At 41.6% G+C, this 15,665-nt stretch overlaps 1 protein-coding gene across 5 annotated transcripts in view; it reads right to left on the reverse strand.

Moving 5' to 3' along the window:
• Nucleotides 1-1,154: 1,154 nt before the first annotated feature.
• SYTL4 (synaptotagmin like 4) overlaps nucleotides 1,155-15,665 on the reverse strand; it is a 66,928-nt gene continuing 52,417 nt past the window's right edge. For 4 of the 5 annotated variants that reach the window (XM_027535277.1, XM_027535276.1, XM_027535278.1 and 1 more), the window contains 4 exons: nucleotides 8,284-8,392; nucleotides 6,318-6,417; nucleotides 5,092-5,300; nucleotides 1,155-2,837 (listed from right to left, as the gene is read on the reverse strand). In XM_027535277.1, coding sequence (XP_027391078.1) covers nucleotides 2,689-2,837; nucleotides 5,092-5,300; nucleotides 6,318-6,417; nucleotides 8,284-8,392 — 567 coding nt within the window. In that variant the 3' untranslated portion in view covers nucleotides 1,155-2,688. The other variant, XM_027535280.1, reaches the window with a different exon arrangement.

A 15,665-nucleotide genomic window follows, 5' to 3' on the forward strand; every position in this document is an offset into this window, starting at 1 on the left:
GAGGGATTGGGGGCAGGAGGAGAAGGGAACAACAGAGGATGAGATGGCTGGATGGCATCACCAACTTGATAGACAGGAGTTTGAGCAAGCTCTGGGAGTTGGTGATGGACAGGGAAGCCTGGTGTGCTGCAATCCATGGGGTTGCAAAGAGTCAGACACTACTGAGTAACTGAACTGAACTGCCTTTCTTCAAGATTCCTGTCAACTGTTTTATGGTCATGGATGATTCACCTCATGTCAATGCTATCTCAAAATGCACGTTGTGGGTGAGGGGCCTGGTGCAACTCTCTCAGTTTTGCAGCTTGCTAATAGGTATGTAATTCCTTGTTAAAAACTAGCAAGGGGGCACTCTTTCTGTCCCCTTCTGATGTCTATGTCAGAAGCTTTCTCTATCTCTTTTACACTTTAATAAAACTTTATTACACAAAAATCTCTGAGCAATCAAGCCTCATCACTGGCCCCGGATCGAATTCCTCTCCTCCAGAGGCCAAAAATCATAGCGTGGTTCACAGCTCATAGCAGCAACCTTTCAATAAGGACTTGGAGAAATTAGGGAAATAACATACGCCTAGCAGAAAGCTTTGTACCCAAGAGGCTTTCAATATATTTTCATTCCCTTTTGTACAAGAGATCAAGAATCACTTGGGCTTTACCCGGAAACCCAGAGCTTTATTTTTGAGATGGGTCACTAGGCATCTGGGTTATTTATCTCTCAAAACTAAATAGTGGAAGTAGGAGTGATAGAAAAGGCCCCTCCTTTTAGAGAAAGTAAAAGATCCAGAAAGAAACAGCAGAGGATGTCTTTCCTCCCCTGTGTACTTTTCTCTCCTCCCTGAAGCTGCAGAGATGGGGTGGGGGTGGCTACAAAACTAAAGGAGGGGTTCCTTTGATACTTTAGAGAAAGACAAGCATTGGCACTTCTAAGGTGGGTTCTCATTCTCTCCCTATATACCAAACACAGATCAATGCATCAGACCTCAGAGGAGGTATCGGGCAGTAATGTGGGGAGAGGGAAATTTTCTTTGAGTCAGCAAATGATGCTTAGGGAAGGGCATTTGTCACTTTGGTTCTTATCCTTCAAACCATGTGAAAAGCAACAACAAAGTCAGGACATCAGAGACAAAAGTGTCTAGAGAACTAGGGAATGCAAACACTTGACAAGGAAGAAAGTTTTATTGAAGCACACAGACATTTCAGGGGGGATGGAGAACAAAGGAGCAAGTGACAGTCCAGGATCCCAAGTTATGCTTTCCAGTACAATACTAATCCACACCAAATACTATTTTGTTCACTTCACACATACAACAGAAACCACAGTATCCACCCTCAATCCCACAGCCTCATAGGACAGGCAGCTGGCATCTGACTCTACTGAAAGGAACTTCTTCTCCAGTATAGATTCCCTTTACAGATGACTTTGGGAAGGTACAATTGTGAGAATTAAAAGGTCAGTTTGGGACAGTGGGTTTCAGAAAATAAACCTTAGGTCAATAGACCCTTCTTAGGAAGGTTTCAGCCCACCACACCCAGGTTACATCTAGGTCAACTTTGGGAAACAAGAGAAAAAAATAGGAACTGAAACCACTTCAAGAAAGAGGTCAGAAAAGCTGTGTTCTCTGAACACACTCTCTTGGACACTAACAGCGCCCAGCACAGAGAAAACACTGGACTGGTTTAGACCATAGCTGGCTATTCAGGCTGATATAACAGTTCAGTTCAGTGCTCAGTCATATCCAACTCTTAGCGACTTCATGGACTGCAGCCTACTAGGCTCCTCTGTCCATGGGATTTTCCAGGCAAGAGTACTGGAGTGGGGTGCCATTGCCTTCTCCATAGGAGCTTTCTAACGACTGCTATATCAGTTTAAAATGCAAAGAATCAGCACGGGCTTAGAGATGCTCCATTGCTGGTCCTTTGGGACCACTGAGAAGCCTGTACTGTGCATGCCTGTGACCTAGTCCAAAGGCCATTATCTAATTAAAGTGCTCTTCTAAAGCAACTCTATTATAAGGGTCCTGCAGAGGTCTAGGGAAGGTGTTCAGAACTGGAAGCAACTTAGACATCTTCTCAGCATTTCCAGGAAAACTATTAGACCCAAGCAAGGCAGAAACTGCTCCAAACAAGAGTTAAAAGCCAAGTTTCAGAAATGTGTCAAGGTAGAAATGGAGTGAAAAGCATAAAGCGGTGAAGAAAGAAGGGACCCAGTCACCTCTCTCCAATCTTCTTCTGTCTTTAGTAAACCACCCCTGCTTCCCAGAGCCTTGGCCTCAGACCAGGCACACCCTGAAACACAGACCAGTACAAGTGCCAAAGGCAGCCAGGGCTTCCTGTGGAAGGAGGAACCAGGATAGCAAGACAGGCGATTAAAAAGTTGTTTTAAAAGATAAATTAATTAAATCTCATAAAGATGTAAGAATCATGGATTCTGAAAATATATAGTAGTTAATGCACAAATAAAAATATTTTGAAGAGACCCTTATTCTTAAGCCTGCTTTAAAAAGGGGAAGTCTACATCACTCTAGCATAATGAGATCTGTAGAAATACACATTTATATACACACACATACATCACACACACACACACACACACACACACACACACACACAAATTATAAATCTTCGCCCTTGGTTTCTTCGCTTCCTCTGACTTGCCCTGGACAGGGATGGACCTGCAGAGCAGGACAGGGCTCACAAGCCCAGCTTCTGCTTGGCCATTGAGGAACGGAGTTGCAGAGTCCCTTCGGCCCAAGACCCTGGGTACTGTCGCATCTTCTGCCACAGGCTCACTTCTTCCCCAGTCGAGTCCATCCAGTCCACCACTTCCCCGTTACTGATCCCTGAGGAAAAACACCAGAGGAGGCTGAACAGAGATCCCACTCCTCAGCCCACCAGGGAAGATGGGTTATGCATTAAGGGCAGTATCCCATAAAAGACAGTGTGATATGAAGATGGGCTAATGGGGACAGTGTTCTGGGAACATCTCCCTGTTGACTCTGCACTGCCATATTTCTCTGCTCCTGAGATTCCATCAAGAGACTTAAAGTTGATAAAAGAGGGCTCCAAATGGCACACGGTAGCTCAAGACCTCTTATTCTAAGGCTATTACAGCTAGGGCCATTCTGTTACTGCCAAGTTGACTTATGATGGAAAGGGAGAGGAGGGGAATGCAGGGAAGGGAGGAAGAAAGGAAGAAAGAGGGAGAGAGGAAGGAAGGAGGGAGGAAGGAGACAGAGAGGGTGAGGGAGGAAGGAAGGAAGAGAGCTGAACACTTTTATTTTCTAGCTGTAGACTCCAGGCTTAAAGTTTGGATCATATGGGGCTTCATTTCTATTCTCTTGTACATTCATTCATTCAGGAAACATTTATCAAGTGGCTACTGTGTACTAAGTACTCTTCCAGGCTCTGGAGGTACAGTGTGAATAATACAGAAAAAGTTCTGCCTGCAGGCAGCTTATGTTTGAATAGATAACCTGCAATTAAAATAAATAAATTTATATTAAAATGATAATAAAAAAATAAACTAAAAAAGAAAATACAGAAGTAAACCAACAAGAGTGAGATAAGCATCATAAAGCGAATAAACAGAGTGATTTGTAGTGCCTAGATCAGGGTCTCCCTTAGATGAAGTGGTCTTTGGGCCCCTCTGAGAAGGAGATATTTGAGTCAGGAGCTGAAGGATAGAAAGGAAGCAGCCCTTCCAGACAGAGGGAACACTAATTGCAGAGGTTATAAAGTGGGGAGAAACTTGGTATATTTGGAGAACAGAAAGCTAGTCACCATGTTTAGAGCACAGCGAGCAAGCAGTGTTACAGGACAGATAAGAAATGAACAGAGGGTCCAGATCACACAGGGGCCTCTTGGCATGGTGAGAACTTTGGGTTGTTTTCTAAGTACAGTAGGAGCTCCTGAAGGGTTTGAAGCAGGGGACTGACATGAACCGGCTTACATTTGTAAGAACGTCATTCTACATGCTTTGTGTTAAATACTTTGTATGAATTAACAATATACAAGTAATATTCACAGTCACAGGAATGCAGACTGTAGCGACAGAAAAAAGTGTTCAAGACTAAGCCTTGAGAACCACCAATATTCCAAGTTTGGCTAGAGAATGAGGATGCCCCAGAGAAAAGTGTGGTGTCAACAGAAGCTAAGTTATTTCAAGAAAAAGGGAGTGATTAGCTATGTTAAATAGCATGAAAATTCTAGAATGATGAAAACAAAATTTTGACACAAGCAGTTTCTCAGTGGAGTGGTGGGACAGAAGTGGGATCACAATGGACTGAAGACTAAAGAAGACATGAGGACATGGGGATGACTCTTTTTCAGGGATTAGAGGGGGGACGTGGGCTCAGGAGAAGGTTTGTTTCTGTTTATTAAGACTAGAAATACCAGAGCATATTGACATTCACCTCCAATAGGGAGGTAGAGAGAATAAAACTGATCAGACAGGAGACACAGGAGATTCCAGAAGAAAGGTCACTGAGAAGGTGAGGGTGTTGTGATCTAGAACACTTGGACAGAGCTTGGCCTTTGCTAGGAAGGACCCCTTCTTTTATATAACAGGATGGAAGGTGGAAATCAGAGGTACAGATATAGGGACATTTGGGGATGTTTTTGGTGGGAAGCTGATGGCATTTCTGGGCATTCAGGGTACCGTTTATCTGTACACCTGACAGTGTATGAGCTTGGCCTCCCTCCAGCCCTGCACATAGTAGGCACTCAGTAAATCCTGTCTGAATGTTCACTGAAAGGAAAGAAGACAACTCTTGACATAGAGGAGCTATGCAGGGAGGAGCTATGCAGTGAAGGTGGCTCAGTCGTGTCTGACTCTTTGTGACCCCGTGGACTGTAGCCCACCAGGCTCCTCTGTCCATGGGGATTCTCCAGGCATGAACACTGGAGTGGGTTGCCATGTTCTCCTCCAGGGGATCTTCCAAACCCAGGAACTGAACTTGTGTCTCCTGCATTATGGGCAGATTCTTTACTATCTGAGCCACCAGGGAAGCCCATGCAGGGAGAGGGATGGGTCTATTCAGAGTGAAATATCTAAGAGGCCCTAAAGACAGTGAGGGTGAGGGAAGAAGCTCTCACCTGTGCCGACACTCAGCCTGACCCCACCCAGGAAGTCATTGCTGGCCAGGGGCTCCCGGTCCCACACAGTCAGTTCCAGGCACATGTGTTGGAGATCTTCCAGCCTCACACCATTGTAGACAAATGTATGGTTATAGTGGGGATTCAGAGTCTTCTTCACCACAGGAGTTTTACGCTTACTGGCCTTGTTCCTCAGGGGAAGGAGGTATCTGGCAGACAGTGTGGAGGAGTCAACAACCTACTCAAAGCTGGCAACATCTCTCTAAATTCCCCTTTCCTCTCCCACCGGCCTAGCCCAGGAAAGTGAGTCAAAACTGGGATCCAAGAACACATACTCCCTACTTTGAATCTGAGGAAGCACAGTTCCTACCACCTCCACTAGATCATTCACCTGATTCAATGCCTTTAACCTGGAGAGAAAATTAACACAATGTTATTAGGGAGCTGTTGTCTATACTCCACCAAAAATGTGTTTTGAATATCTGGCTCCACCTCTATTGGGCAAAGTCCTCTTTAGTAAAAAGCAACAGTAATAAGCAATTCTTGTTGTTCAGTTGCCAAGTCATGTCCGACTCTGCGACCCTGTGGACTGCAGCACGCCAGGCTTCCCTGTCCTTCCCCATCTCCTGGAGTTCACTCAAATTCATCTGCACTGAATCGGTGATGCTATCTAACCATCTCATCCTCTATCACCCTCTTCTTCTCCTGCCTTCAATCTTTCCCAGCATCAAGGTCTTTTCCAATGAGCTGGCTGTTCACATCAGGTAGCCAAAATGTTGGCACTGTAATAAGCATAGGCATTGCCAAACATGATTTCATATTTGCTAGAGAACTGAAGTCAATGGGGGTGAACTGTAACTTGGGGAAAGCTGGCATTGCTTAAATACTGTGGGGAACAAAGTCCTGAGTTCCCATCTTGACAGTCAAGGAATGCAGATTTTTATTCAGGATTAAGAACACAAATCTATAACAAAGGAAAAGTTGGATCTAACTGTCCACCACTCTCCTTTTTGGAAATCAGCACTGCAGCCCAGTCCAAACTGAGCTCCAACCAGTGCCAACAGAGTAGTGGAGGTTGGGCCATTACCTAATTTCAAGAACAAAGTTGGCTGCTGGAGGTGGCAGGACACACAGGGATAATATCCACAGAGAAAGGTTTAGCTAGATTCCTCTCTGAGCTCTCATGTCCTGAAACCGGTTAATTTGGTGCTGGTCCATGGACTCACCCCTTTACAAAGCTGTCTGAAGTCCCTCCTAATTTGGCAGCTGTCAGGTTCTTGGCTTCTTTGATCCACACCTGGAGCTCTCCCCCTTCCCCACCTTTACCTGGAAGGGATATCAGCCAAAGCAAATGAGTTCTTATACCTTCACGTTTCTCTCAAGCTTTATCTACATAGCACTTTCTTTCCTGGTTCCTGAAGACAGCTAGCTCCATGATAAGCGGACCACACCTGCCTTGTATTTGCAGTACCCAGCACAGTGCCTGACAGTGAGCAACAGGCACTCAAGTCATAATAAAAATAGCAATAAAGGCTTACTGAAAACTGGCTATGTGCCATATTCTACATTAAGCATTTATTCCTCAAAACAATTATATGAGATATAGACTATCACTGTCCTCATTTTACACGAGAAGATTGAGGCATAGAGAAATAAAGTTGCCTGATATTTGTTGAATGATGGAAAAAAGAAAACTCCTCCACTTCTGTTCTGGATCCCATCCCCATGGCATCAAGACTCATCAGGCATCATCAATTTCAACCCCCAGCTCGCATTTTAATATCTCATTCTCTACTAGTTCCATTCCTTTCAGTCTAAATAGATGCTAATCTCACTTCTGCTTTTAAAAAATTCTTTTGAAAGAATATTTCCCTTCACCCTATCTCCTTTTCAAGCTCTCCTCCATTGTTCTCTTTTCTTTCACCATCAATTTTCCTAGAAAATAGAGTCCACATGCATCGCTTCTACTTCTTTGCCTCATTCACTCAGCCTAGTTTCTAGTGAAATCTGGCTTCTACTTCCACTGAGATCCACTGAAAATGTAATCTAATGCCGAGGAGTTGTGTCTTCTCATTGGGCCTGACAGGCCAGTAGGTATTTCAATACTGTTGACAACCCTTGCTCCCTTCTTCAAGCTCTCTTCCAGCATGGCTCTCTTCTGATAAGCCTCTACCTCACTGGCTTCTCTTCCCCCTCTTCATACTTTAAATTGTTCCTCATGGTTCTCTCCTTGCCTCTCTTCTCTAGTCATCCTGCACACCCTCCTTGGAAATCTCACTGACTTCCCCAAATCCTATAGATTAGACCTTGCTGCAAGTAACTTTTTAAGAAATTTTTCTTTAAATTTCTTGATTTTCTTGCATTGCCAAAGCATCAAGTTCAACTTCTTACCATTACGTCCATGGCCCTTTATAGCCAGGCTCCAACCCCATCAACAATTCCATCTCCACTCCCACATCTATATACCAGAACTCCAGCCCCACTTAACTAAGAAGTTAACTGCCTCACAGTCACACATCACCTCACATTTACCATGCTTTTTTCAACCCTTTGCTCCTGCTATCTCCTCTTCTTAGAAAGTGTTCTTCTCACCCCATTCTCTTCCTTTTCTGCCTGGTAAAGTCTTAAGTCAAATATCATCATTACTTCCTCTTTAAAACTCTCCCAAATACAACCAGACAGAATTCATCACTCCTGTATCTGTGTTCTTTGAGCAGATGACTGTCATTCTTTCTAAAATAAGCTGTGCAAGGGAGGGCAAAAATCATGTCTTATTCACCTACATATCCACAGTCACTAGTACAGTGCTTGGTGTGTTGAGTTACTCTTCCTCAGCCTTCAACTTCCTGTCCCTTATACTTATACACCGCCCTTTCCAACCACCTTCTCTCAGTCCTGAAGTTTCTGTTCTGTTCTGACCTCTTAGTAGGCTTCTAGAGCTGGACCAAGACCAAGTTAGTTTAATGGCATCAAAAAAAGATAAAACAAAAAAATAATTTCAACTTGAAGGCATTCCCTTCTGGTTGAAAAAAAGAAATGGCTTACTTACTACAGAAATCTTCCTTAGAAGACGATCCAGTGTGAATCATAATCTGGTCTCTCCAATAGTGCTAGCCACTAGCCAGCACCAACCTTGCACAGATCAGGTGCAGAAAACTAAGAGTTAAATCCAAGGCCCCAAAGAAAACTTACTCTTTTTCCGGTCACTTCCAACGGGGAGTTTGGAGGCTGGGATATATTTCAATGAAACCACCAACTCGCCTTTGTGTGCTGGCAAGCTAGTTGAGGACTCAGCACTGATCTGAAACACAGGGAAACCCAACAGGTCAGGCTGGGCTATTCAGACTGTTGAGACCTCTCACGGAGGCAATTCTAAAATTATCCTCAAGAAGAGCTTCACAACATAAAATTATCCTCCTCCTTATGAATACCATCCTGGATCCCTAGGCCATGGAAGCCACAGGATTCTAGGCAGTTTCTTCAGAAGGAGCTGCACAAGAACTAACAAAGAGTCTTCTGTGATGCTGACTGTTTTGCTACTATGGGGATACTGTTACTAGATTCCAAATACCCTTGAAGGTCTTCAAGCAAGGCTGCCATACAAAATGACGTGGGACCGACACCATGATGGAGAATCTTGTTACCAACATTGTTAGTGATAGCCCCAAAGTGGAAACAATCTAAATGTCAATCAATATAGGAAAGGTTAAATGAGTGATTTTAATGCCCTTGTATGGCATATGGCATGTGATCCTCAAAAAGGATGCCGTGAATCTCTACACGCTAACAGGGAAAGATTCCAAGATGTACTGTTAAGTCAACAAAGCAAGATGCAGAAAAAGTATCGCACTTATATTAAAACATATTCTTATTTGTATATGTGAATATATATATATATATGCTAATAATGATTATTATCATTATCACTCATACAGTACTTACTATATCTGCCAGGTATTGTTATAGTATTTTAAGTATATCATCTTGTTTAATCCTCAAGATACTCCCTATGACATGAGTACAATTACCCCCACTTTACAGATTATGGAACAGAGGAACAGAGATGTTAAGTAACTTGCCCAGGGTCACATAGTAATTGGCAGAGCCAGGATTCAAACTCAGACAGACTGGCTCTCAAATCCATGCTTTTAAGCACTATGTTACACTGCATAGAAAAACCCAGAAAGATACAAACTTAACACTTGTATCTTCTATTTTTTTTAATTTTATTTTATTTTTAAACTTTACAATATTGTATTAGTTTTGCCAAATATCGAAATGAATCCGCCACAGGTATACCCGCGTTCCCCATCCTGAACCCTCCTCCCTCCTCCCTCCCCTACCCTCCCTCTGGGTCATCTCAGTGCACCAGCCCCAAGCATCCAGTACCGTGCATCGAACCTGGACTGGCGACTCGTTTCATACATGATATTATACATGTTTCAATGCTATTTTCCCAAATCTCCCCACCCTCTCCCTCTCCCACAGAGTCCATAAGACTGATCTATACATCGGTGTCTCTTTTGCTGTCTCGTACACAGGGTTATTGTTACCATCTTTCTAAATTCCATATATATGCGTTAGTATACTGTATTGGTGTTTTTCTTTCTGGCTTACCTCACTCTGTATAATAGGTTCCAGTTTCATCCATCTCATTAGAACTGATTCAAATGTATTCTTTTTAATGGCTGAGTAATACTCCATTGTGTATATGTACCACTGCTTTCTTATCCATTCATCTGCTGATGGACATCTAGGTTGCTTCCATGTCCTGGCTATTATAAATAGTGCTGCGATGAACATTGGGGTACACGTGTCTCTTTCCCCTCTGGTTTCCTCAGTGTGTATGCCCAGCAGTGGGGTTGCTGGATCATAAGGCAGTTCTATTTCCAGTCTTTTAAGGAATCTCCACACTGTTCTCCATAGTGGCTGTACTAGTTTGCATTCCCACCAACAGTGTAAGAGGGTTCCCTTTTCTCCACACCCTCTCCAGCATTTATTGCTTGTAGACTTTTGGATTGCAGCCATTCTGACTGGCGTGAAATGGTACCTCATAGTGATTTTGATTTGCATTTCTCTGATAATGAGTGATGTTAAGCATCTTTTCATGTGTTTGTTAGCCATCTGTATGTCTTCTTTGGAGAAATGTCTATTTAGTTCTTTGGCCCATTTTTTTATTGGGTCATTTATTTTTCTGGAGTTGAGCTGTAGGAGTTGCTTGTATATTTTTTGAGATTAGTTGTTTGTCAGTTGCTTCATTTGCTATTATTTTCTCCCATTTTGAAGGCTGCCTTTTCACCTTGCTAATAGTTTCCTTTGTTGTGCAGAAGCTTTTAAGTTTAATTAGGTCCCATTTGTTTATTTTTGCTTTTATTTCCAATATTCTGGGAGGTGGGTCATAGAGGATCCTGCTGTGATGTATGTCGGAGAGTGTTTTGCCTATGTTCTCTTCTAGGAGTTTTATAGTTTCTGGTCTTACGTTTAGATCTTTAATCCATTTTGAGTTTATTTTTGTGTATGGTGTTAGAAAGTGGTCTAGTTTCATTCTTTTACAAGTGGTTGACCAGAGTTCCCAGCACCACTTGTTAAAGAGATTGTCTTTAATCCATTATATATTCTTGCCTCCTTTGTCAAAGATAAGGTGTCCATATGTGCGTGGATTTATCTCTGGGCTTTCTATTTTGTTCCATTGATCAATATTTCTGTCTTTGTGCCAGTACCATACTGTCTTGATAACTGTGGCTTTGTAATAGAGCCTGAAGTCAGGTAGGTTGATTCCTCCAGTTCCATTCTTCTTTCTCAAGATCACTTTGGCTATTTGAGGTTTTTTGTATTTTCATACAAATTGTGAAATTATTTGTTCTAGCTCTGTGAAGAATACCGTTGGTAGCTTGATAGGGATTGCATTGAATCTATAAATTGCTTTGGGTAGTATACTCATTTTCACCATATTGATTCTTCCAATCTATGAACATGGTATATTTCTCCATCTATTAGTGTCCTCTTTGATTTCTTTCACCAGTGTTTTATAGTTTTCTATGTATAGGTCTTTAGTTTCTTTAGGTAGATATATTCCTAAGTATTTTATTCTTTCCGTTGCAATGGTGAATGGAATTGTTTCCTTAATTTCTCTTTCAGTTTTCTCATTATTAGTGTATAGGAATGCAAGGGATTTCTGTGTGTTGATTTTATATCCTGCAACTTTACTATAATCATTGATTAGTTCTAGTAATTTTCTGGTGGAGTCTTTAGGGTTTTCTATGTAAAGGATCATGTCATCTGCAAACAGTGAGAGTTTTACTTCTTCTTTTCCAATTTGGATTCCTTTTATCACTTGTATCTTCTAAAGAGGGGAGTAGAATGGGGAAAGGAAAAACGGCTTTCACTTTTTACTCTCTATGTATCTATAGTGTTTTTTTAATGAGAAAGGCAAGTATCACTTGTATGATTTTCAAAGATCAGAAGTCTTTTTTTAAAAGAGAGCTTGCAGATATTTGAGGGCTCGGTGAAACTTTGTTACTAAGATTTGAATATGCCACAATTTTAACTTTATGTTAGTTTTGGTTAATGACTCTCTCTACCACTAGAATCTAAACGCCAGGAGACAGGAATAAAGTGTTTTTATCATTGTTCATCCTAGCATGCCTGACACTTAGCAATGTACCTAGCATATATAGGTGCTCTACAAATATTTCCTGGATGAATGCAAGAGGGAATGAGTGGGTGTCAGGTAGTATGAGCAGTAAGTGGCCATGAGGAGCAGGATGGTTTCATTCTGCTGGCTGTCTTGGCATGGCTGTGCTCCTTATGCCTTGGAATCCAGAGCATGAGCTGGTGCAGATCAGAGGTGCTCATTCACTGCCTGTGTTCACAGGGGCTCCTCTAACATAGGGCCTCAGCTCTGAGTATAGCAATACAAGGAAGGCATAATCCCCATCAGTCTGGAAAATTGTACCATGTACCAAGAATGCACAGCAGTGTAATGGATGAAAGAGACATAGAAGGATAGGGAGGTGGATGCCAGGAAGAGAAAACTGAATGGGAGCAAACGGATCACTAGGGCAAGAAAAAAAAGAAAAATCAGAGACAAAAAATGGAGAATGTTTTCAGTTAAAATAAATATGCAATACTGGAGTGGTCTTTTTGTTATTTATAAAATATCTATACTATTTGTTAGTCTCTAGATTGTGAGCTTCAGTGGACTCTAAAAAATTAGGGTTTAACCTTAGCTGGAAATTGGCATAATTGGCATATTTGTTTCAAAAGCACATTTTCATTCTGGCTCAAAATAATTTCAAAGAGCAAACAGTTCCATTTCAGTGCAGGTTTTTCTTTTGATGGAAGGCATTCTTTGCTGGCAGTAGTTCATGACAGTTTACAATGACATTTCCATTATAATTGTATCAACTGTAGGCCCTTGAGAGAATGACTTATACGCCAAATGCTTAAGAAATTCTAAATTTCTAATAATATGCTATAGTTTTATTATAATGGCTTTCCAATTTTTATTAGTACTTAAAGGGAGATTTTTAATAGTGTTACTATATTTTTGGAGGGCAGTAGCTTCAAAATATCGAATGTTCATTTCCTTTGACTCAGCAATTCCACCACCAGAAATTTCTCCTACAGTTACACTCACAAAAGACGGACTAGATATAGTATACCATAGTTTTAACAGAGAAAAATAGAGGCAAAAAATTAAATGCCCATCAGTGAGGAAACTGTAAATATAATACAGGTACACGAAGAATGTGTTATATGTCCTTAGTCACTCAGATGTGTCCCACTCTATACAACCCCATGGACTGTAGCCCACCAGGCTCATCTGTTCCTGGGATTCTCCAGGCAAGAATACTGGAATAGGTAGCCATCCCCTTCTCCGCGGGATCTTCTGGACTCAGGGATTGAAACCAGGTATCCTGCACGGCAGGTACATTCTTTATCATCTGAGTCACCAGGGAAGCCCACACGAAGAATACTATCCAGCAATTAAAATGAGATAAACCTGTAGTGATGGCATAGAAAAATGTCCATGATAAATGACAAAGTGTTAAATGAAAAAAATCAAGATATATATACACACAATGAGAAGAGCTCATTTGTGTAAAAAGGAAAATTTTAAATCCATATTTATATATCTGTGCTGCTTAATACAAAATTTCTATAAAGATATTCAAGTAGTTGATAATAGTTCTAACCTACTTTTCTTTTTATATACTTCTATATTGTTTTATGCAATATCAAAAACAACAGAATGATCTCTGTTTGTTTCCAAGGCAAACCATTCAATATCACAGGAATCCAAGTCTATGCCCCAACCAGTAACACTGAAGAAGCTGGAGTTGAACAGTTCTGTGAAGACCTACAAGACCTTCTAGAACTAACACCCAAAAGAGATGCCCCTTTACATTATAGGGGACTGGAATGCAAAAGCAGGAAGTCAAGAAACACCTGGAGTAACAGGCAAATTTGGCCTTGGAATACAGAATGAAGCAGGGCAAAGGCTAATAGAGTTTGGCCAAGAGAACGCACTGGTCATAGCAAACACCCTCTTTCCACAACACAAAAGAAGACTCTATACATGGACACCACCAGATGGTCAACACAGAAATCAGACTGATTATATTCTTTGTAGCCAAAGATGCAGAAGCTCTATACAGTCAGCAAAAACATGACAGGGAGCTGACTGTGGCTCAGATCATGAACTCCTTATTGTCAAATTCAGACTGAAATTGAAGAAAGTGGAGAAAACCACTAGACCATTCAGGTATGACCTAAATCAAATCCCTTATGACTATACAGTAGCAGTGAGAAAAACATTTAAGGGATTAGATCTGATAGACAGAGTGCCTGATGAACTATGGATGGAGGTTCATGACACTGTAGAGGAGACAGGAATCAAGACCATCCCCAAGAAAAAGAAATGCAAAACAGCAAAACAGCTGTCTGAGGAGGCCATACAAATAGCTGTGAAAAGAAGAGAAGCGAAAAGCAAAGGAGAAAAGGAAAGATATACCCATTTGAATGCAGAGTTCCAAATAGCAAGGAGAGATAAGAAAGACTTCCTCAGCTATCAATGCAAAGAAATAGAGGAAAACAATAGAATAGGAAAGACTAGAGATCTCTTCAAGAAAATTAGAGATACCAAGAGAACATTTCATGCAAAGATGGGCTCAATAAAGGACAGAAATGGTATGGACCTAACTGAAGCAGAAGATATTAAGAAGAGGTGGCAAGAATACACAGAAGAACTGTACAAAAAAGATCTTCACGACCCAGATAATCACGATGGTGTGATCACTCACCTAGAGCTAGACATCCTGGAATGTGAAGTCAAGTGGGCCTTACGAAGCATCACTATGAAGAAAGCTAGTGGAGGTGATGGAATTCCAGTTGAGCTCTTTTAAATCCTGAAAGATGATGCTGTGAAAGTGCTGCACTCAATATGCCAGCAAATTTGGAAAACTCAGCAGTGGCCACAGGACTGGAAAAGGTCAGTTTTCATTCCTATCCCAAAGAAAGGCAATGCCAAAGAATGCTCAGACTACCCCACAGTTGCACTCATCACACACGCTAGTAAAGTGATGCTTAAAATTCTCCAAGCCAGGCTTCAGCAATAACTGAACTGTGAACTTCCAGATGTTCCAGCTGGTTTTAGAAAAGGCAGAAGAACCAGAGATCAAACTGCCAACATCCGTCAGATCATCAAAAAAGCAAGAGAGTTCCAGAAAAACATCTATTTCTGCTTTATTGACTATGCCAAAGCCTTTGACTGTATGGATCACAATAAACTCTGGAAAATTCTGAAAGAGATGGGAATACCAGACCACCTGACCTGCCTCTTGAGAAATCTGTATGCAGGTCACGAAGCAACAGTTAGAACTGGACATGGAACAGACTGGTTCCAAATAGGAAAAGGAGTACATCAAGGCTGCATATTGTCACCCTACTTAGTTTAACTTATATGCAGAGAACATCATAAGAAATGCTGGGCTGGAAGAAGCAAAACCTGGAATCAAGATTGCCGGGAGAAATATCAATAACCTCAGATATGCAGATGATACCACCCTTATGGCAGAAAGTGAAGAACTAAAGAGCCTCTTGATGAAAGTGAAAGACGAGAGTGAAAAAAGTTGGCCTAAAAGCTCAACATTCAGAAAACGAAGATCATGGCATCCGGTCCCATCACTTCATGGGAAATAGATGGGGAAACAGTGGAAACAGTGGCTGACTTTATTTTTCTGGGCTCCAAAATCACTGCAGATGGTGATTGCAGCCATGAAATTAAATGACGGTTACTCCTTGGAAGGAAAGTTATGACCATCCTAGATAGCATATTCAAAAGCAGAGACATTACTTTGCCAACAAAGGTCCGTCTAGTCAAGGCTATGGTTTTTCCAGTGGTCATGTATGGATGTGAGAGTTGGACTATAAAAAAAGCTGAGCACCAAAGAATTGATGCTTTTGAACTGTGGTGTTGGATAAGACTTTTGAGAGTCCCTTGGACTGCAAGGAGATCCAACCAGTCCATCCTAAAGGAGATCAGTCCTGGGTGTTCATTGAAAGGACTGATG

The sequence above is a fragment of the Bos indicus x Bos taurus genome, chromosome X, assembly GCF_003369695.1.
Source record: "Bos indicus x Bos taurus breed Angus x Brahman F1 hybrid chromosome X, Bos_hybrid_MaternalHap_v2.0, whole genome shotgun sequence".
NCBI classification, from domain to species: Eukaryota; Metazoa; Chordata; class Mammalia; order Artiodactyla; family Bovidae; genus Bos; species Bos indicus x Bos taurus.